The following is a 23,911-nucleotide window of genomic DNA, read 5'->3' as shown; positions in this document are numbered from 1 at the left end:
TAGAGCAGTCATATTAATAGTAGTACTACTAGAGCAGGCATAGTAATAGTAGTACTACTAGAGCAGTCATATTAATAGTAGTACTACTAGAGCAGGCATAGTAATAGTAGTACCACTAGAGCAGGCATAGTAATAGTAGTACTACTAGAGCAGGCATACTAATAGTAGTACTACTAGAGCAGGCATAGTAATAGTAGTACTACTAGAGCAGGCATAGTAATAGTAGTACCACTAGAGCAGGCATAGTAATAGTAGTACTACTAGAGCAGGCATACTAATAGTACTATAAGAGCAGGCATACTAATAGTAGTACTACTAGAGCATGCATACTAATAGTAGTACTACTAGAGCATGCATACTAATAGTACTACTAGAGCAGGCATACTAATAGTAGTACCGCTAGAGCAGGCATACAAATCGTAGTACCGCTAGAGCAGGCATACTAATAGTAGTACCGCTAGAGCAGGCATACAAATCGTAGTAATACTAGAGCAGGCATACTAATAGTAGTACTACTAGAGCAGGCATACTAATAGTAGTACTACTAGAGCAGTCATATTAATAGTAGTACTACTAGAGCAGGCATAGTAATAGTAGTACTACTAGAGCAGTCATATTAATAGTAGTACTACTAGAGCAGGCATAGTAATAGTAGTACTACTAGAGCAGGCATAGTAATAGTAGTACCACTAGAGCAGGCATAGTAATAGTAGTACCACTAGAGCAGGCATAGTAATAGTAGTACTACTAGAGCAGGCATACTAATAGTAGTACTACTAGAGCATGCATACTATTAGTGGTACTACTAGAGCAGGCATACAAATAGTAGTACTACTTGAGCAGTCATTTTAATAGAGGTACTACTAGAGCAGGCATAGTAATAGTAGTACTACTAGAGTAGGCATACTAATAGTAGTACGACTAGAGCAGACATACTAATAGTAGTACTACTAGAGTACTAGAGCAGGCATAGTAATAGCAGTACTACTAGAGTACTAGAGCAGGCATACTAATACTAGTACTACTAGAGCAGGCATACTAATAGTAGTACGACTAGAGCAGACATACTAATAGTAGTACCACTAGAGCAAGCATACTAATAGTATTACCGCTAGAGCAGAAATACTAATAGTAGTAACACTAGTGCAGATATACTAATAGTAGTACTACTAGAGCAGGCATACGAAGAGTAGTACTGCTAGAGCAGGCATACTAATAGTACTACCACTAGAGCAGGCATACTAATAGTAGTACTACTAGAGCAGGCATACTAATAGTAGTACTACTAGAGCAGGCATACTAATAGTAGTACTACTAGAGCAGGCATACTAATAGTACTACCACTAGAGCAGGCATACTAATAGTACTACCACTAGAGCAGGCATACTAATAGTAGTACTACTAGAGCAGGCATACTAATAGTAGTACTACTAGAGCAGGCATACTAATAGTAGTACTACTAGAGCAGGCATACTAATAGTGGTACTACTAGAGCAGGCATACTAATAGTAGTACTACTAGAGCAGGCATACTAAGAGTAGTACTGCTAGAGCAGGCATACTAATAGTACTACCACTAGAGCAGGCATACTAATAGTAGTACTACTAGAGCAGGCATACTAATAGTAGTACTACTAGAGCAGGCATACTAATAGTACTACCACTAGAGCAGGCATACTAATAGTAGTACCACTAGAGCAGGCATACTAATAGTAGTACTGGAGCATGCAAACTAATAGTAGTACTACTAGAGCAGGCATACTAATAGTAGTACTATAAGAGCAGGCAAACTAATAGTAGTACTACTAGAGCAGGCATACAGTAGTGGTACTACTAGAGCAGGCATACTAATAGTAGTACTACTAGAGCATATAAACTAATAGTAGTACTACTAGAGCAGGCATACTAATAGTAGTACTACTAGAGCATATAAACTAATAGTAGTACCACTAGAGCAGGCATACTAATAGTATGGGGCGGCAGGGTAGCCTAGTGGTTAGATCGTTGGACTAGTAACCGGTGGTTGCAAGTTCAAATCCCCGAGCTGACAAGGTACAAATCTGTCGTTCTGCCCCTGAACAGGCAGTTAACCCACTGTTCCTAGACCGTCATTGAAAATAAGAAGTTGTTCTTAACTGACTTGCCTAGTAAAATAAAGGTTTTTAAAAAAAAGTAGTACTACTAGAGCAGGCATACTAGTAATACTACTAGAGCAGGTATAGTAATAGTAGTACTGCTAGTTTTAAACAGGCCGTCTTCAGTTCTCTAACAGCACTATTGTAACACACATGTCTCAGATTGTATAGTGCTGACAAGAGGCAGGGCTGCATTTCATTCCAAAAATATGTTTCTTCCCTTCTGCCCTAGCTCACTCCACTTCAAAGATCTGATAGGTATGCTGTGAATGAAAGCAATATGGCAGACACTAGGTGGGGCCACCGCTTACACCGTGCCTGCCTTCTCAGATCTGCAAAAGGGAGTGAAACAGGACAGAGAGGAGGGGACAACTTTTGGAATGAAAATGCAGCCCAGGGTTTTGTAGCAGAGCGATGGAAAATAGTGGTTGGGTTATGCAACAGTTGGGCTGGATAAATAAGAGGCGTGCTCTCTGTGGTGATATAAACAGGGGCTCTAATAAACACACACACAAATAAGGGCATTCCTCAGAGCTGTGACTCATATTACCCATTTTTAGAGCCGTCTGGAATCTCCACAGCTCCACTTTCCACACAGTTTGTAGAGAACAAACCAACCCCAGGTTTGTGGAAGGCAACATGGAGGGCGACAACACGTTGGAGTGTTATAACATAGAAGGTTACCACAGCTGGGGCCTGGCCTGGCCTATTACACAAGCAAATACATGCCACATACAATTAAGGAATAAGCTTTCTCTTCCCACCCTCAAAACAAGATTGAACATAATCTTGACCTTTAAAACATGAATTAATGCAAATTATTTGAGATCAAGTCTGATGGAGCAGGTTTGGGTGGAGCTGACCTCATTTTCAGGGCATCAATGGCTGCTTGTGGGCTGATCATGTGTCTGCTCTGCTTGAGGGGGTGTTTTTCACTTTAAGAGGAAGCTTTTCTTCTCTCTGTCTCACATCAGTCTCACATCAGGACCCAGCCTGTCAGCTACATATATCATAAAACTTATCTTCTGCTCTGAGGTGAGTAGAGAGGGAGGGAAGAGGGGGGAGGGGGGCTGCTGCTACTCTCAGATAGAGGAACACAGAGGAGTGGTGTGTGTGTGTGTGTGTGTGTGTGTGTGTGTGTGTGTGTGTGTGTGTGTGTGTGTGTGTGTGTGTGTGTGTGTGTGTGTGTGTGTGTGTGTGTGTGTGTGTGTGTGTGTGTGTGTGTGTGTGTGTGTGTGTGTGTGTGTGTGTGTGTGTGTGTGTGTGTGTGTGTGTGTGTGTGTGTGTGTGTGTGTGTGTGTGTGTGTGTGTGTGTGTGTGTGTGTGTGTGTGTGCTGGGTTATAAAGTGCCATCAACTATACATTTGCAACTGTTTGCCAAATCAATGTTTCAATGTGATCCTTATATACGTTGCATTAATTTACTCCGGAAACACCTGCTGGAAACACACTGTAGAACAACGCTGTCTAGACCTGAACACATTCCATTCCCTGGGTCTTATAACATTAAACATGTTTTCATCTTTAGTGTAGCTGAGCCTTCTCCTCTTCATCTCTCTTGTTGTGAATCATATGTTCCATTGTAATAACCAGACATAGACAGGATGAATACTCATGTCACTCTCATCCTCTTCTCTTCTCCTTCCCTTGCTTTACTCTCTCTAATCCAATACTCTTCCTCCCTGTGATTTCCTCACTCATAACTTCCCCTCTACCTGCTTTCCTCCCCCCTCTCTTCCTCTCTTCCCCCCTTTTCTCTTTATTTCTCCTCCAACCCCACACCCCTGCCTCCCTCTTTCTCTCATCCCCTCTTCCCAACTCTCTCTCCGTCCACCTGCCTCCTCCTCTCTCTCCCCCAGGTACAGTATGTCTCGTCTGGAGAAGGCCATTGTATCCATGGTGGAGGTGTTTGAGGAGTATGCTACAAAGGATGATAAGAATCGCCAGCTTAGCGGTACAGAGCTCGTGGAGCTGATGAAGAAAGAGCTGGCCAGCCCAGAGTTCCACGTAAGACACAGACACAGACACAGACACAGACACAGACACAGACACAGACACAGACACAGACACAGACACAGACACAGACACAGACACAGACACAGACACAGACACAGACACAGACACAGACACAGACACACAGACACACAGACACACAGACACACAGACACACAGACACACATTCACACATTCACACACACACACACATAGTTGTCCTGTATGTCTCAGTTGGTAGAGCATGGTGCTAGTAACACCAGGATAGTGGGTTTGATTCCTGGGCCCACCCATAAGAGAAATCGATGCATAACTGTAAGTCACTTTGGTTTAAAGTGTCTGCTAAATAGTATATTATTCTATTATCACACAAACACAACCTATCCACATGTTTTACATATCCATACCACAACATAGTAGTTTTTTATTAACATACACATACCACTGCATAATGATGTCTACAAGATACCTAGAAAGCCTACATACCTTCGTGTGTGTGTGCTGGTGTGTGTGTGTGTGTGTGTGTGTGTGTGTGTGTGTGTGTGTGTGTGTGTGTGTGTGTGTGTGTGTGTGTGTGTGTGTGTGTGTGTGTGTGTGTGTGTGTGTGTGTGTGTGTGTGTGTGTGTGTGTGTGTGTGTGTGTGTGTGTGTGTGTGTGTGTGTGTGTGTGTGTGTGTGTGTGTGTGTGTGTGTGTGTGTGTGTGTGTCTCAGGGAAAGGTGGAACCAGCAGTGCTCCAGGAGGCGATGACCAACCTGGATAAGAACCATGATGGGGAGATCAACTTCAGAGAGTTCTCCATGTTCTTGGCTACTCTGGCCAGGGGCTACTACAGAGCCAGAAACAAGGGCAAGGGCAACAAGGGCAAGTCTGACAAGCCTGAATGAGGGGGCGAAAAATTACCTGTTGTCAGGTGTGGCCAGTATCAAGACACAGACACACACTGCTTTTCTATGATAAAAGAGAGAAAATGATACACTTACTGTAACTTGTATGGTGCTTTTAAGATGTCTTCTCTACATTTCCCCTGTTTTTAAAATTAAATCTGACTTGCTTACTAGTTGGTGTTGTGTGTTTCATTTTTGTGATGGAAATTCCTCGAGGTGATGTGATGAGCATCAATTCTCAGACATTACAACTGGTACACCCATTAACCTTTTGCGTGTAGGGGCAGTATTTTCGTTTTTGGCTAAAAAACGTGCTCATTTGAAACTGCCTATTTCTCAGCCACAGAAACTAGAATATGTATATAATTGTCAGATTAGGATACAAAACACCCTAAAGTTTCCAAAACTGTCAAAATATTCTCTGTGAGTATAACAGAACTGATATTGCAGGCGAAAACCTGAGGAAAATCCAATCAGGAAGTGCCTCTTATTTTGAAACCTCTCTGTTCCTATGTATGCCTATTCTCCATTTAAAGGGATATCAACCAGATTCCTTTTTCTATGGCTCCCCTAAGGTGTCAACAGTCTTTAGACATAGTTTCAGAATTTGTTTTGAAGAATTAGCGAGAAAGATCACATTGCGTAAGTGGATAGGTGTGGGATCTCAGAGTGAGTTTTGCGGCCATTGTTTCTCCCTGTCTTATTGAAAAACCTACACTCCCGGTTGATATTATCGAATATATATTTTAAAAACAACCTGAGCATTGATTATAAAAAACGTTTGACATGTTTCTGTGGACATTATGGATATTATTTGGAATTATCGTCTGCGTTGTCGTGACCGCTCTTTCCTGTGGATTTCTGAACATAACGCGACAAACAAATGGAGGTATTTTGGATATAAAAATAATCTTTATGGAACAAAAGGAACATTTGTTGTGTAACTGGGAGTCTCGTGAGTGAAAACATCTGAAGATCATCAAAGACAGGTGGATTAACAAAAGGCTAAACTGTGTTTTGCAATATTGCACTTGTGATTTCATGAATATGAATATTTTTAGTCATATTATTTGACTGTGGCGCTATGCTATTCAGCAGTTGCTGATGACAATTATCCCGCTTAAGGGATGGGTAGCGTCAAGAAGTTAAAGGGATACTGCAGAGCTCTGGCAATTATGTTGTTTTTCTACTTACCCAGAGTCAGATGTGTTTCTACGTGCAGTCTCTGTACTAGTTAGACTTGGCACACGAAACTACCTTTAACTTAATTCATACTGCATACAGAGACATACAAATGGTATGCACAAGTTCATCAGACTCTGGGTAAGTAGAAAAAAAACATCCAAAATCTTATTTGCCAGAATCTCGCAGTATCCATCCGTCAACCCATCACGCTTTCAGTGAGAATGTCTGTTCCCCTTTTCTACTCATTCTTTGGTGAGAACCCGCTTCAGGCGTAGGCTTGGTTTACATATTTTCTTCCCCTCTTTACTCCCCCTCTCATCCTCCCATCCAGCCCATCCCCCTCTCATCCTCCTATCCAGCCCATGTCCTGAGGACTACGGGTGTCTCCCTGTGTTAGTGTCACACTGTTAGATTAGAGGACAGGTATAATGTTGAGATTAAAGGTAGAAGCCTGATTATGACCTAATGCTTTATAGTCTGGTGAATCCATTCACCTTATGCTCATACCATTGAATTGAATAACTAAGTTCAATGCTTTTTTAGAAGTGTGCACCCTTGTTCTACTACTTGGTCTACAGTCTACAATGCATTTTCTGGGTAAAAGCACCGTAGCTCATATACAGCTCATTTAACTCAACTCCGGAACAGAATGTTCTGATCAGGATAGGGTGATTCTATGAACCTTATGACTGCTGTCTTCTGGCTCACTATCACTACCTCCCCCAGCCTCTAGGATCAAATGGGAGAACACCTCCTTCAGCCTCTAGGATCAAATGGGAGAACACCTCCTTCAGCCTCTAGGATCAAATGGGAGAACACCTCCTTCAGCCTCTAGGATCAAATGGGAGAACACCTCCCCCAGCCTCTAGGATCAAATGGGAGAACACCTCCTTCAGCCTCTAGGATCAAATGGGAGAACACCTCCCCCAGCCTCTAGGATCAAATGGAAGAACACCTCCTTCAGCCTCTAGGATCAAATGGGAGAACACCTCCCTCAGCCTCTAGGCTCAAATAGGAGAACACCTCCCTCAGCCTCTTGGATCAAATGTAAGAACACCTCCCTCAGCCTCTAGCCTCAAATGGGAGGACACCTCCTTCAGCCTCTAGGATCAAATGAAAGAACACCTCCCTCAGCTTCTAGTCTCAAATAGGAGAACACCTCCCTCAGCCTCTAGGATCCAATGGAAGAACACCTCCCTCAGACTCTAGGATCAAATGGGAGAACACCTCCATCAGAATCTAGGATCCAATGGAAGAACACCTCCCTCAGCCTCTAGGATCCAATGGAAGAACACCTCCCTCAGACTCTAGGATCAAATGGGAGAACACCTCCATCAGCCTCTAGGATCCAATGGGAGAACACCTCCCTCAGCCTCTAGGATCCAATGGAAGAACACCTCCCTCAGACTCTAGGATCAAATGGGAGAACACCTCCATAAGCATCTAGGATCCAATGGAAGAACACCTCCCTCAGCCTCTAGGATCCAATGGAAGAACACCTCCCACAGACTCTAGGATCAAATGGGAGAACACCTCCATCAGCCTCTAGGATCCAATGGAAGAACCTCTCCCTCAGCCTCTAGGACCAAATGGGAGAACACCTCCATCAGCCTCTAGGATCAAATGGGAGAACACCTCCCTCAGCCTCTAGGATCAAATGGGAGAACACCTCCCTCAGCCTCTAGGATCAAATGGGAGAACACCTCCCTCAGCCTCTAGGATCAAATGGGAGAACACCTCCCTCAGCCTCTAGGATCCAATGGGAGAACACCTCCCTCAGCCTCTAGGATCAAATAGGAGAACACCTCCCTCAGCCTCTAGGATCAAATGGGAGAACACCTCCCTCAGCCTCTAGGATCAAATAGGAGAACAACTCCCTCAGCCTCTAGGATCAAATGGGAGAACACCTCCCTCAGCCTCTAGGATCAAATAGGAGAACACCTCCCTCAGCCTCTAGGATCAAATGGGAGAACACCTCCCTCAGCCTCTAGGATCAAATGGGAGAACACCTCCCTCAGCCTCTAGGATCAAATGGGAGAACACCTCCCATTGTGGTCCTTCTGTAGCTCAGTTGGTAGAGCATGGCGCTTGTAACGCCAGGGTAGTGGGTTCGATCCCCGGGACCACCCATACGTAGAATGTATGCACACATGACTGTAAGTCGCTTTGGATAAAAGCGTCTGCTAAATGGCATATATTACCTCCCTCAGCCTCTTGGATCAAATGTAAGAACACCTCCCTCAGCCTCTAGCCTCAAATGGGAGGACACCTCCTTCAGCCTCTAGGATCAAATGAAAGAACACCTCCCTCAGCTTCTAGTCTCAAATAGGAGAACACCTCCCTCAGCCTCTAGGATCCAATGGAAGAACACCTCCCTCAGACTCTAGGATCAAATGGGAGAACACCTCCATCAGAATCTAGGATCCAATGGAAGAACACCTCCCTCAGCCTCTAGGATCCAATGGAAGAACACCTCCCTCAGACTCTAGGATCAAATGGGAGAACACCTCCATCAGCCTCTAGGATCCAATGGGAGAACACCTCCCTCAGCCTCTAGGATCCAATGGAAGAAAACCTCCCTCAGACTCTAGGATCAAATGGGAGAACACCTCCCTCAGCCTCTAGGATCAAATGGAAGAACACCTCCCTCAGCCTCTAGGATCCAATGGAAGAACACCTCCCTCAGCCTCTAGGATCAAATGGGAGAACACCTCCCTCAGCCTCTAGGATCAAATAGGAGAACACCTCCCTCAGCCTCTAGGATCAAATGGGAGAACACCTCCCTCAGCCTCTAGCCTCAAATGGGAGGACACCTCCTTCAGCCTCTAGGATCAAATGAAAGAACACCTCCCTCAGCTTCTAGTCTCAAATAGGAGAACACCTCCCTCAGCCTCTAGGATCCAATGGAAGAACACCTCCCTCAGACTCTAGGATCAAATGGGAGAACACCTCCATCAGAATCTAGGATCCAATGGAAGAACACCTCCCTCAGCCTCTAGGATCCAATGGAAGAACACCTCCCTCAGACTCTAGGATCAAATGGGAGGACACCTCCATCAGCCTCTAGGATCCAATGGGAGAACACCTCCCTCAGCCTCTAGGATCCAATGGAAGAAAACCTCCCTCAGACTCTAGGATCAAATGGGAGAACACCTCCCTCAGCCTCTAGGATCAAATGGAAGAACACCTCCCTCAGCCTCTAGGATCCAATGGAAGAACACCTCCCTCAGCCTCTAGGATCAAATGGGAGAACACCTCCCTCAGCCTCTAGGATCAAATAGGAGAACACCTCCCTCAGCCTCTAGGATCAAATGGGAGAACACCTCCCTCAGCCTCTAGGATCAAATGGGAGAACACCTCCCTCAGCCTCTAGGATCAAATGGGAGAACACCTCCCTCAGCCTAGGATCAAATAGGAGAAACACCTCCCTCAGCCTCTAGAATCAAATAGGAGAAACACCTCCCTCAGCCTCTAGGATCAAATAGGAGAACACCTCCCTCAGCCTCTAGGATCAAATGGGAGAACACCTCCCTCAGCCTCTAGGATCAAATGGGAGAACACCTCCCTCAGCCTCTAGGATCAAATGGGAGAACACCTCCCTCAGCCTCTAGGATCAAATGGGAGAACACCTCCCATTGTGGTCCTTCTGTAGCTCAGTTGGTAGAGCATGGCGCTTGTAACGCCAGGGTAGTGGGTTCGATCCCCGGGACCACCCATACGTAGAATGTATGCACACATGACTGTAAGTCGCTTTGGATAAAAGCGTCTGCTAAATGGCATATATTACCTCCCTCAGCCTCTAGGATCAAATGGGAGAACACCTCCCTCAGCCTCTAGGATCCAATGGGAGAACACCTCCCTCAGCCTCTAGGATCAAATGGGAGAACACCTCCCTCAGCCTCTAGGATCAAATGGGAGAACACCTCCCTCAGCCTCTAGGATCAAATGGGAGAACACCTCCCTCAGCCTCTAGGATCAAATGGGAGAACACCTCCCTCAGCCTCTAGGATCAAATGGGAGAACACCTCCCTCAGCCTCTAGGATCAAATGGGAGAACACCTCCCTCAGCCTCTAGGATCAAATGGGAGAACACCTCCCTCAGCCTCTAGGATCAAATGGGAGAACACCTCCCTCAGCCTCTAGGATCAAATGGGAGAACACCTCCCTCAGCCTCTAGGATCAAATGGGAGAACACCTCCCTCAGCCTCTAGGATCAAATGGGAGAACACCTCCCTCAGCCTCTAGGATCAAATGGGAGAACATCTCCCTCGTGAATTATCGGTTTTATCTTATCTAAGTAGTTATGTCCAGTCCTACTTTTTAAAAATTCTCCTGCTTTTCTGTAATTCTGTAAAATCATGCAATGTAATAGATCAACTCATAGACAGATGGTGGTATTGTATCAGAAGTGTGTAGCGCCCAGGTACTAAAGCATGTGTCTCTCAACTCCCAACTGTAATGCTACTTATAGACCAGCGTTCTTCACCTCTGGTCCTTGGCAGCTACAGTGTGTCAGATGTATTTCCTGCCAAGCACCAACACTCCTGATTCTACTAATCATTGGTCATTGGTACATTCATTGAACCAGTGTTAGAATGGTAGAAAACCTTTAGCTCTCCAGGACCAGGATGTAAGAACACCGCTGCAGGTCAATACCAGTGGACAGGAGCAGTAGAATGACCTGTATCTCAGAGACTTCCTCGGTCAAAGGGAAGGTCCTGTCAGTGATCAGCTCTTGTGGACCTGTAATTGCACAAATGAAAGGGGTCCAAATGGCCAAACACTTTGCATGTGAATATCTCTTTATCTGTGTGTGAGTCTGTGTGAGTCTGTACTTGCATGCTTGTGTTTGTGTGTGTGACTGTGTGAGTCTGTACTTGCATGCTTGTGTTTGTGTGTGTGACTGTGTGAGTCTGTACTTGCATGCTTGTGTTTGTGTGTGTGACTGTGTGAGTCTGTACTTGCATGCTTGTGTTTGTGTGTGTGACTGTGTGAGTCTGTACTTGCATGCTTGTGTTTGTGTGTGACTGTGTGTGTCTGTACTTGCATGCTTGTATGTGTGTGACTGTGTGAGTCTGTACTTGCATGCTTGTATGTGTGTGTGACTGTGTGAGTCTGTACTTGCATGCTTGTATGTGTGTGTGACTGTGTGAGTCTGTACTTGCATGCTTGTGTTTGTGTGTGTGACTGTGTGAGTCTGTACTTGCATGCTTGTGTTTGTGTGTGACTGTGTGTGTCTGTACTTGCATGCTTGTATGTGTGTGTGACTGTGTGAGTCTGTACTTGCATGCTTGTATGTGTGTGTGACTGTGTGAGTCTGTACTTGCATGCTTGTATGTGTGTGTGCCTGTGTGAGTCTGTACTTGCATGCTTGTGTTTGTGTGTGTGACTGTGTGAGTCTGTACTTGCATGCTTGTGTTTGTGTGTGTGACTGTGTGAGTCTGTACTTGCATGCTTGTGTTTGTGTGTGTGACTGTGTGAGTCTGTACTTGCATGCTTGTGTTTGTGTGTGACTGTGTGTGTCTGTACTTGCATGCTTGTATGTGTGTGTGACTGTGTGAGTCTGTACTTGCATGCTTGTATGTGTGTGTGACTGTGTGAGTCTGTACTTGCATGCTTGTATGTGTGTGTGACTGTGTGAGTCTGTACTTGCATGCTTGTGTTTGTGTGTGTGACTGTGTGAGTCTGTACTTGCATGCTTGTGTTTGTGTGTGACTGTGTGTGTCTGTACTTGCATGCTTGTATGTGTGTGTGACTGTGTGAGTCTGTACTTGCATGCTTGTGTTTGTGTGTGCCTGTGTGAGTCTGTACTTGCATGCTTGTGTTTGTGTGTGCCTGTGTGAGTCTGTACTTGCATGCTTGTGTTTGTGTGTGTGCCTGTGTGAGTCTGTACTTGCATGCTTGTGTTTGTGTGTGTGCCTGTGTGAGTCTGTACTTGCATGCTTGTGTTTGTGTGTGTGCCTGAGTGAGTCTGTACTTGCATGCTTGTGTTTGTGTGTGTGCCTGTGTGAGTCTGTACTTGCATGCTTGTATGGTGTGTGCCTGTGTGAGTCTGTACTTGCATGCTTGTATGGTGTGTGCCTGTGTGAGTCTGTACTTGCATGCTTGTATGGTGTGTGCCTGTGTGAGTCTGTACTTGCATGCTTGTATGGTGTGTGCCTGTGTGAGTCTGTACTTGCATGCTTGTATGGTGTGTGCCTGTGTGAGTCTGTACTTGCATGCTTGTATGGTGTGTGCCTGTGTGAGTCTGTACTTGCATGCTTGTGTTTGTGTGTGTGCCTGTGTGAGTCTGTACTTGCATGCTTGTGTTTGTGTGTGTGCCTGTGTGAGTCTGTACTTGCATGCTTGTGTTTGTGTGTGTGCCTGAGTGAGTCTGTACTTGCATGCTTGTGTTTGTGTGTGTGCCTGTGTGAGTCTGTACTTGCATGCTTGTATGGTGTGTGCCTGTGTGAGTCTGTACTTGCATGCTTGTATGGTGTGTGCCTGTGTGAGTCTGTACTTGCATGCTTGTATGGTGTGTGCCTGTGTGAGTCTGTACTTGCATGCTTGTATGGTGTGTGCCTGTGTGAGTCTGTACTTGCATGCTTGTATGGTGTGTGCCTGTGTGAGTCTGTACTTGCATGCTTGTATGGTGTGTGCCTGTGTGAGTCTGTACTTGCATGCTTGTGTTTGTGTGTGTGCCTGTGTGAGTCTGTACTTGCATGCTTGTGTTTGTGTGTGTGCCTGTGTGTGCTCGTATGTGAGTGTGTGTATGACAGTGTGATAAACACCTGCATCTAAATGGGAATGGAATGTATCTCTAAGGCGAGAACCATGGTTTGTTTCATATAGTAATATAAATCAATGTGTAGTTATGAGTTGAAGAACAGTAACCACTACTTTTACTTCACCATTTGGATCATCACTCACACGTTAATGACCGTCATTAAAGCACTATATATTTGCACAACTATCTATTCATTGCTAATTGCTTTGATCTCACTGTCAACATGACTTTGCCAATAAAGTTAGTTAGGTTTGAATAACTAGGTGTGGTTCTTGTTTGCAGGGTGTGTGAAATCCAAGCGACCCAAGCCCAGCTCCAAGCCACAGTGTGAAAGTGACACAACCCCTGTGATCAGTGTCTTTGTTTCAACACACCAGTCTGTCTTCATGTCAGGGTGTCAGAGCAACAGAACAGAGACAGACCTTTACAGCTACTAGGTCTACATGAAACAAACAGCTTGCATTAAAATGTGAAGTTAAGACTGGTTAACCAAGCCAGTAAGGGTTATTCCAAATGGATACAGAGCCTTCAGAAAGTATTCACACCCCTTGACTTTTTTCACATCTTGTTGCATTACAGCCTGAATTCAAAATGTATTAAATAGAGATTGTTTTGTCACTGGCCTACACACAATACCCCATAATGTCAAAGTGGAATTATGTTTGAAATGTTTACAAATTAATTAAATATCCGTTTGAGCATTGAATATCCATTTGGGTATGGTGAAGTTATTAATTACACTTTGGATGGTATATCAATACACCCAGTCACTGCAAAGATACAAGTAAGTGTCTTTCCTAACTCAGTTGCCGGAGAGGAAGGAAACCTCTCAGGGATTTTACCATAAGGCCAATGGTGACTTTAAAACAGTTACAGAGTTTAATGGCTGTGATAGGAGAAAACTGAGGATAGATCAACAACATTGTAGTTAGTCAACAATACTACCCTAATTGACAGAGTGAAAAGAAGGAAGAATGTACAGGATAAAAATATTCCAAAACTTGCATCCTGTTTGCAACAAGGCACTAAAAAAATACTGCATATATAAAGCAATTAACTTTTAGTTCTGAATACAAAGTGTTACGTTTGGGGCAAATCCAATACAACACAATATTTAGCACCACTCTCCATATTTTCAAGCATATTGGTGACTGCATCATATTGTGGGTATGCTAAACAGAATGGAGCAAAACAAAGGCAAAATCCTAGATGAAAACCTGGTTCAGTCTGCTTTCCACCAGACACTGGGAGATTCATTCACCTTCAGCAAGAACACCTAAAACACAAGGCCAAATCTACACTGGAGTTACTTACCAAGAAGACAGGGAAGGATTTAAGTCAAAACTGTAACATCCTGAGTGGACGAGTTACAGTTTTGACTTAAATCTGATTGAAAATCTATGGCAAGACTTGAATATGGTTGTCTAGCAATGATCAGCAACCAATTTGGCAGAGCTTGAAGAATTTTGAAAAGAATAATGGGCAAATCTTGTACAATCCAGGAGTGCAAAGTTCTTAGACTTACCCAGAAAGACTCACAGCTGTAATCGCTGACAAACGTGATTCTAACATGTATTGGACTCATGGGTGTGAATGCTTTAGTAAATGGGATATTTAAGTAATTAATTTTCAATCAATTTGCAAAAACGTCAAAAAACATGTTTTCACTTTGCCATTATGGGGTATTGTGACGTCATTATGGGGTATTGTGACGTCATTATGGGGTATTGTGACGTCATTATGGAGCATTGTGACGTCATTATGGGGTATTGTGTCTAGATGGGTGAAAGAAAATATTGACATAATCCATTTTGAATTCAAGCTATAACACAAAAAACGTGGAAGAAGTGAAGGTGCATGAGTACTTTCTGAAGGCACCGTCTATACAACCCTTAGCCATTATCTAATGAGCACTCATTTCATACTTTAAAAAAAGTCAGTTGGGAGAATTAATTATTTATCAAACACTTTAAACAGCCTTTTCCTGCAATCTAGAGGCATAATCATTAGGCTTAATCCTATGTAAAAAAAAAAAATAAAGTATATGTTTATGCGTATCTAAGCATACCTCTGAGCTGTCTGTATCCTCCTGACTAGTGGTTCTTTACATACCTCTGAGCTGTCTGTATCCTCCTGACTGGTGGTTCTTTACATACCTCTGAGCTGTCTGTATCCTCCTGACTAGTGGTTCTTTACATACCTCTTGAGCTGTCTGTATCCTCCTGACTGGTGGTTCTTTACATACCTCTGAGCTGTCTGTATCCTCCTGACTGGTGATTCTTTACATACCTCTTGAGCTGTCTGTATCCTCCTGACTAGTGGTTCTTTACATACCTCTGAGCTGTCTGTATCCTCCTGACTAGTGGTTCTTTACATACCTCTTGAGCTGTCTGTATCCTCCTGACTGGTGGTTCTTTACATACCTCTTGAGCTGTCTGTATCATCCTGACTGGTGGTTCTTTACATACCACTTGAGCTGTCTGTATCCTCCTGACTGGTGGTTCTTTACATACCTCTGAGCTGTCTGTATCCTCCTGACTAGTGGTTCTTTACATACCTCTTGAGCTGTCTGTATCCTCCTGACTGGTGGTTCTTTACATACCTCTGAGCTGTCTGTATCCTCCTGACTAGTGGTTCTTTACATACCTCTTGAGCTGTCTGTATCCTCCTGACTGGTGGTTCTTTACATACCTCTGAGCTGTCTGTATCCTCCTGACTAGTGGTTCTTTACATACCTCTGAGCTGTCTGTATCCTCCTGACTGGTGGTTCTTTACATACCTCTGAGCTGTCTGTATCCTCCTGACTGGTGGTTCTTTACATACCTCTTGAGCTGTCTGTATCCTCCTGACTGTTGGTTCTTTACATACCTCTTGAGCTGTCTGTATCCTCCTGACTGGTGGTTCTTTACATACCTCTTGAGCTGTCTGTATCCTCCTGACTGGTGGTTCTTTACATACCTCTGAGCTGTCTATACTCCTGACTGGTGTTTCTTTACATACCTCTGAGCTGTCTATACTCCTGACTGGTGTTTCTTTACATACCTCTGAGCTGTCTATACTCCTGACTGGTGGTTCTTTACATACCCCTGAGCTGTCTGTATCCTCCTGACTGGTGGTTCTTTACATACCTCTGAGCTGTCTATACTCCTGACTGGTGGTTCTTTACATACCTCTGAGCTGTCTATACTCCTGACTGGTGGTTCTTTACATACCCCTGAGCTGTCTGTATCCTCCCGGCTGGTGTTTCTTTACATACCTCTGAGCTGTCTATACTCCTGACTGGTGTTTCTTTACATACCTCTGAGCTGTCTATACTCCTGACTGGTGGTTCTTTACATACCCCTGAGCTGTCTGTATCCTCCTGACTGGTGGTTCTTTACATACCCCTTAGCTGTCTGTATCCTCCTGACTGGTGGTTCTTTACATACCTCTTGAGCTGTCTGTATCCTCCTGACTGGTGGTTCTTTACATACCCCTTAGCTGTCTGTATCCTCCTGACTAGTGGTTCTTTACATACCTCTGAGCTGTCTATACTCCTGACTGGTGGTTCTTTACATACCCCTGAGCTGTCTGTATCCTCCTGACTGTTGGTTCTTTACATACCTCTTGAGCTGTCTGTATCCTCCTGACTGGTGGTTCTTTACATACCTCTTGAGCTGTCTGTATCCTCCTGACTGGTGGTTCTTTACATAGCCCAGAGCTGTCTGTATCCTCCTGACTAGTGGTTCTTTACATACCTCTTGAGCTGTCTGTATCCTCCTGACTGGTGGTTCTTTACATACCTCTTGAGCTGTCTGTATCCTCCTGACTGGTGGTTCTTTACATACCTCTGAGCTGTCTGTATCCTCCTGACTGGTGGTTCAATACATACCTCTTGAGCTGTCTGTATCCTCCTGGCTGGTGGTTCTTTACATACCTCTTGAGCTGTCTGTATCCTCCTGACTGGTGGTTCTTTACATACCTCTGAGCTGTCTGTATCCTCCTGACTGGTGGTTCTTTACATACCTCTTGAGCTGTCTGTATCCTCCCGACTGGTGTTTCTTTACATACCTCTGAGCTGTCTATACTCCTGACTGGTGGTTCTTTGCATACCTCTGAGCTGTCTGTATCCTCCTGACTAGTGGTTCTTTACATACCTCTTGAGCTGTCTGTATCCTCCTGACTGGTGGTTCTTTACATACCTCTTGAGCTGTCTGTATCCTCCTGACTAGTGGTTCTTTACATACCTCTGAGCTGTCTGTATCCTCCTGACTAGTGGTTCTTTACATACCTCTTGAGCTGTCTGTATCCTCCTGACTGGTGGTTCTTTACATACCTCTTGAGCTGTCTGTATCCTCCTGACTGGTGGTTCTTTACATACCTCTTGAGCTGTCTGTATCCTCCTGACTGGTGGTTCTTTACATACCTCTTGAGCTGTCTGTATCCTCCTGACTGGTGATTCTTTACATACCTCTTGAGCTGTCTGTATCCTCCTGACTGGTGATTCTTTACATACCTCTTGAGCTGTCTGTATCCTCCTGACTGGTGATTCTTTACATACCTCTTGAGCTGTCTGTATCCTCCTGACTGGTGATTCTTTACATACCTCTTGAGCTGTCTGTATCCTCCTGACTGGTGATTCTTTACATACCTCTTGAGCTGTCTGTATCCTCCTGACTAGTGGTTCTTTACATACCTCTTGAGCTGTCTGTATCCTCCCGACTGGTGTTTCTTTACATACCTCTGAGCTGTCTATACTCCTGACTGGTGGTTCTTTACATACCTCTGAGCTGTCTGTATCCTCCCGACTGGTGTTTCTTTACATACCTGTGAGCTGTCTATACTCATGACTGGTGGTTCTTTACATACCTCTTGAGCTGTCTGTATCCTCCTGACTGGTGATTCTTTACATACCTCTTGAGCTGTCTGTATCCTCCCGACTGGTGTTTCTTTACATACCTCTGAGCTGTCTATACTCCTGACTGGTGGTTCTTTACATACCTCTGAGCTGTCTGTATCCTCCCGACTGGTGTTTCTTTACATACCTGTGAGCTGTCTATACTCATGACTGGTGGTTCTTTACATACCTCTTGAGCTGTCTGTATCCTCCCGACTGGTGTTTCTTTACATACCTCTGAGCTGTCTATACTCCTGACTGGTGGTTCTTTACATACCTCTTGAGCTGTCTGTATCCTCCTGACTGGTGGTTCTTTACATACCTCTTGAGCTGTCTGTATCTTCCTGACTGGTGATTCTTTACATACCTCTGAGCTGTCTGTATCCTCCTGACTAGAGGTTCTTTACATACCTCTTGAGCTGTCTGTATCCTCCTGACTGGTGGTTCTTTACATACCTCTTGAGCTGTCTGTATCCTCCTGACTAGTGGTTCTTTACATACCTCTGAGCTGTCTGTATCCTCCTGACTAGTGGTTCTTTACATACCTCTTGAGCTGTCTGTATCCTCCTGACTCGTGGTTCTTTACATACCTCTTGAGCTGTCTGTATCCTCCTGACTGGTGGTTCTTTACATACCTCTTGAGCTGTCTGTATCCTCCTGACTGGTGGTTCTTTACATACCTCTTGAGCTGTCTGTATCCTCCTGACTGGTGATTCTTTACATACCTCTTGAGCTGTCTGTATCCTCCTGACTGGTGATTCTTTACATACCTCTTGAGCTGTCTGTATCCTCCCGACTGGTGTTTCTTTACATACCTCTGAGCTGTCTATACTCCTGACTGGTGGTTCTTTACATACCTCTGAGCTGTCTGTATCCTCCTGACTAGTGGTTCTTTACATACCTCTTGAGCTGTCTGTATCCTCCTGACTGGTGGTTCTTTACATACCTCTGAGCTGTCTGTATCCTCCTGACTGGTGATTCTTTACATACCTCTTGAGCTGTCTGTATCCTCCTGACTGTTGGTTCTTTACATACCTCTGAGCTGTCTGTATCCTCCTGACTAGTGGTTCTTTACATACCTCTTGAGCTGTCTGTATCCTCCTGACTGATGGTTCTTTACATAGCCCTGAGCTGTCTGTATCCTCCTGACTGGTGGTTCTTTACATACCTCTTGAGCTGTCTGTATCCTCCTGACTGGTGGTTCTTTACATACCTCTTGAGCTGTCTGTATCCTCCTGACTGGTGGTTCTTTACATACCTCTTTAGCTGTCTGTATCCTCCTGACTGGTGGTTCTTTACATACCTCTGAGCTGTCTGTATCCTCCTGACTGGTGGTTCAATACATACCTCTTGAGCTGTCTGTATCCTCCTGGCTGGTGGTTCTTTACATACCTCTTGAGCTGTCTGTATCCTCCTGACTAGTGGTTCTTTACATACCTCTTGAGCTGTCTGTATCCTCCTGAATGGTGGTTCTTTACATACCTCTTGAGCTGTCTGTATCCTCCTGACTGGTGGTTCTTTACATACCTCTTGAGCTGTCTGTATCCTCCTGACTGGTGGTTCTTTACATACCTCTGAGCTGTCTGTATCCTCCTGACTGGTGGTTCTTTACATACCTCTTGAGCTGTCTGTATCCTCCCGGCTGGTGTTTCTTTACATACCTCTGAGCTGTCTATACTCCTGACTGGTGTTTCTTTACATACCTCTGAGCTGTCTATACTCCTGACTGGTGGTTCTTTACATACCCCTGAGCTGTCTGTATCCTCCTGACTGGTGGTTCTTTACATACCCCTTAGCTGTCTGTATCCTCCTGACTGGTGGTTCTTTACATACCTCTTGAGCTGTCTGTATCCTCTTGACTGGTGGTTCTTTACATACCCCTTAGCTGTCTGTATCCTCCTGACTAGTGGTTCTTTACATACCTCTGAGCTGTCTATACTCCTGACTGGTGGTTCTTTACATACCCCTGAGCTGTCTGTATCCTCCTGACTGTTGGTTCTTTACATACCTCTTGAGCTGTCTGTATCCTCCTGACTGGTGGTTCTTTACATACCTCTTGAGCTGTCTGTATCCTCCTGACTGGTGGTTCTTTACATAGCCCAGAGCTGTCTGTATCCTCCTGACTAGTGGTTCTTTACATACCTCTTGAGCTGTCTGTATCCTCCTGACTGGTGGTTCTTTACATACCTCTTGAGCTGTCTGTATCCTCCTGACTGGTGGTTCTTTACATACCTCTGAGCTGTCTGTATCCTCCTGACTGGTGGTTCAATACATACCTCTTGAGCTGTCTGTATCCTCCTGGCTGGTGGTTCTTTACATACCTCTTGAGCTGTCTGTATCCTCCTGACTGGTGGTTCTTTACATACCTCTGAGCTGTCTGTATCCTCCTGACTGGTGGTTCTTTACATACCTCTTGAGCTGTCTGTATCCTCCTGACTAGTGGTTCTTTACATACCTCTTGAGCTGTCTGTATCCTCCTGACTGGTGGTTCTTTACATACCTCTTGAGCTGTCTGTATCCTCCTGACTGGTGATTCTTTACATACCTCTGAGCTGTCTGTATCCTCCTGACTAGTGGTTCTTTACATACCTCTTGAGCTGTCTGTATCCTCCTGACTGGTGGTTCTTTACATACCTCTTGAGCTGTCTGTATCCTCCTGACTAGTGGTTCTTTACATACCTCTGAGCTGTCTGTATCCTCCTGACTAGTGGTTCTTTACATACCTCTTGAGCTGTCTGTATCCTCCTGACTGGTGGTTCTTTACATACCTCTTGAGCTGTCTGTATCCTCCTGACTGGTGATTCTTTACATACCTCTTGAGCTGTCTGTATCCTCCCGACTGGTGTTTCTTTACATACCTCTGAGCTGTCTATACTCCTGACTGGTGGTTCTTTACATACCTCTTGAGCTGTCTGTATCCTCCTGACTGGTGGTTCTTTACATACCTCTTTAGCTGTCTGTATCCTCCTGACTGGTGGTTCTTTACATACCTCTGAGCTGTCTGTATCCTCCTGACTGGTGGTTCAATACATACCTCTTGAGCTGTCTGTATCCTCCTGGCTGGTGGTTCTTTACATACCTCTTGAGCTGTCTGTATCCTCCTGACTAGTGGTTCTTTACATACCTCTTGAGCTGTCTGTATCCTCCTGAATGGTGGTTCTTTACATACCTCTTGAGCTGTCTGTATCCTCCTGACTGGTGGTTCTTTACATACCTCTTGAGCTGTCTGTATCCTCCTGACTGGTGGTTCTTTACATACCTCTGAGCTGTCTGTATCCTCCTGACTGGTGGTTCTTTACATACCTCTTGAGCTGTCTGTATCCTCCCGGCTGGTGTTTCTTTACATACCTCTGAGCTGTCTATACTCCTGACTGGTGTTTCTTTACATACCTCTGAGCTGTCTATACTCCTGACTGGTGGTTCTTTACATACCCCTGAGCTGTCTGTATCCTCCTGACTGGTGGTTCTTTACATACCCCTTAGCTGTCTGTATCCTCCTGACTGGTGGTTCTTTACATACCTCTTGAGCTGTCTGTATCCTCTTGACTGGTGGTTCTTTACATACCTCTTGAGCTGTCTGTATCCTCCTGACTGGTGGTTCTTTACATACCTCTGAGCTGTCTATACTCCTGACTGGTGGTTCTTTACATACCCCTGAGCTGTCTGTATCCTCCTGACTGTTGGTTCTTTACATACCTCTTGAGCTGTCTGTATCCTCCTGACTGGTGGTTCTTTACATACCTCTTGAGCTGTCTGTATCCTCCTGACTGGTGGTTCTTTACATAGCCCAGAGCTGTCTGTATCCTCCTGACTAGTGGTTCTTTACATACCTCTTGAGCTGTCTGTATCCTCCTGACTGGTGGTTCTTTACATACCTCTTGAGCTGTCTGTATCCTCCTGACTGGTGGTTCTTTACATACCTCTGAGCTGTCTGTATCCTCCTGACTGGTGGTTCAATACATACCTCTTGAGCTGTCTGTATCCTCCTGGCTGGTGGTTCTTTACATACCTCTTGAGCTGTCTGTATCCTCCTGACTGGTGGTTCTTTACATACCTCTGAGCTGTCTGTATCCTCCTGACTGGTGGTTCTTTACATACCTCTTGAGCTGTCTGTATCCTCCTGACTAGTGGTTCTTTACATACCTCTTGAGCTGTCTGTATCCTCCTGACTGGTGGTTCTTTACATACCTCTTGAGCTGTCTGTATCCTCCTGACTGGTGATTCTTTACATACCTCTGAGCTGTCTGTATCCTCCTGACTAGTGGTTCTTTACATACCTCTTGAGCTGTCTGTATCCTCCTGACTGGTGGTTCTTTACATACCTCTTGAGCTGTCTGTATCCTCCTGACTAGTGGTTCTTTACATACCTCTGAGCTGTCTGTATCCTCCTGACTAGTGGTTCTTTACATACCTCTTGAGCTGTCTGTATCCTCCTGACTGGTGGTTCTTTACATACCTCTTGAGCTGTCTGTATCCTCCTGACTGGTGATTCTTTACATACCTCTTGAGCTGTCTGTATCCTCCCGACTGGTGTTTCTTTACATACCTCTGAGCTGTCTATACTCCTGACTGGTGGTTCTTTACATACCTCTGAGCTGTCTGTATCCTCCCGACTGGTGTTTCTTTACATACCTCTGAGCTGTCTATACTCATGACTGGTGGTTCTTTACATACCTCTTGAGCTGTCTGTATCCTCCCGACTGGTGTTTCTTTACATACCTCTGAGCTGTCTATACTCCTGACTGGTGGTTCTTTACATACCTCTGAGCTGTCTGTATCCTCCTGACTAGTGGTTCTTTACATACCTCTTGAGCTGTCTGTATCCTCCTGACTGGTGGTTCTTTACATACCTCTGAGCTGTCTGTATCCTCCTGACTGGTGATTCTTTACATACCTCTTGAGCTGTCTGTATCCTCCTGACTGTTGGTTCTTTACATACCTCTGAGCTGTCTGTATCCTCCTGACTAGTGGTTCTTTACATACCTCTTGAGCTGTCTGTATCCTCCTGACTGGTGGTTCTTTACATACCTCTGAGCTGTCTGTATCCTCCTGACTGGTGGTTCTTTACATACCTCTTGAGCTGTCTGTATCCTCCTGACTGGTGGTTCTTTACATACCTCTGAGCTGTCTGTATCCTCCTGACTGGTGGTTCAATACATACCTCTTGAGCTGTCTGTATCCTCCTGGCTGGTGGTTCTTTACATACCTCTTGAGCTGTCTGTATCCTCCTGACTGCTGGTTCTTTACATACCTCTTGAGCTGTCTGTATCCTCCTGACTGATGGTTCTTTACATACCTCTTGAGCTGTCTGTATCCTCCCGACTGGTGTTTCTTTACATACCTCTGAGCTGTCTATACTCCTGACTGGTGGTTCTTTACATACCTCTGAGCTGTCTGTATCCTCCTGACTAGTGGTTCTTTACATACCTCTTGAGCTGTCTGTATCCTCCTGACTGGTGGTTCTTTACATACCTCTGAGCTTTCTGTATCCTCCTGACTGGTGATTCTTTACATACCTCTTGAGCTGTCTGTATCCTGCTGACTAGTGGTTCTTTACATACCTCTGAGCTGTCTGTATCCTCCTGACTAGTGGTTCTTTACATACCTCTTGAGCTGTCTGTATCCTCCCGACTGGTGTTTCTTTACATACCTCTGAGCTGTCTATACTCCTGACTGGTGGTTCTTTACATACCTCTGAGCTGTCTGTATCCTCCTGACTAGTGGTTCTTTACATACCTCTTGAGCTGTCTGTATCCTCCTGACTGGTGGTTCTTTACATACCTCTGAGCTTTCTGTATCCTCCTGACTGGTGATTCTTTACATACCTCTTGAGCTGTCTGTATCCTGCTGACTAGTGGTTCTTTACATACCTCTGAGCTGTCTGTATCCTCCTGACTAGTGGTTCTTTACATACCTCTTGAGCTGTCTGTATCCTCCTGACTGGTGGTTCTTTACATAGCCCTGAGCTGTCTGTATCCTCCTGGCTGGTGGTTCTTTACATACCTCTTGAGCTGTCTGTATCCTCCTGACTAGTGGTTCTTTACATACCTCTTGAGCTGTCTGTATCCTCCTG

The 23,911-nt window shown here is 44.8% G+C and overlaps 1 protein-coding gene across 1 annotated transcript; it reads left to right on the top strand.

The window, feature by feature from the left end:
- Positions 1–3,040: 3,040 nt before the first annotated feature.
- Positions 3,041–5,184, top strand: LOC123997830 (protein S100-A5-like). The gene is made up of 3 exons (XM_046302417.1): positions 3,041–3,169; positions 3,994–4,141; positions 4,838–5,184. Exons 2-3 carry the CDS (start codon positions 4,001–4,003, stop codon positions 5,009–5,011), a joined length of 315 nt encoding a protein of 104 aa, XP_046158373.1. The 5' UTR covers positions 3,041–3,169; positions 3,994–4,000; the 3' UTR covers positions 5,012–5,184.
- Positions 5,185–23,911: the final 18,727 nt, after the last annotated feature.

The sequence above is a fragment of the Oncorhynchus gorbuscha genome, linkage group LG15 (genome assembly GCF_021184085.1).
Source record: "Oncorhynchus gorbuscha isolate QuinsamMale2020 ecotype Even-year linkage group LG15, OgorEven_v1.0, whole genome shotgun sequence".
NCBI lineage: Eukaryota > Metazoa > Chordata > Actinopteri > Salmoniformes > Salmonidae > Oncorhynchus > Oncorhynchus gorbuscha.
The sequence above is the reverse complement of the archived record's forward strand: the minus strand, read 5'-3'. Positions and strand labels throughout refer to the sequence as shown.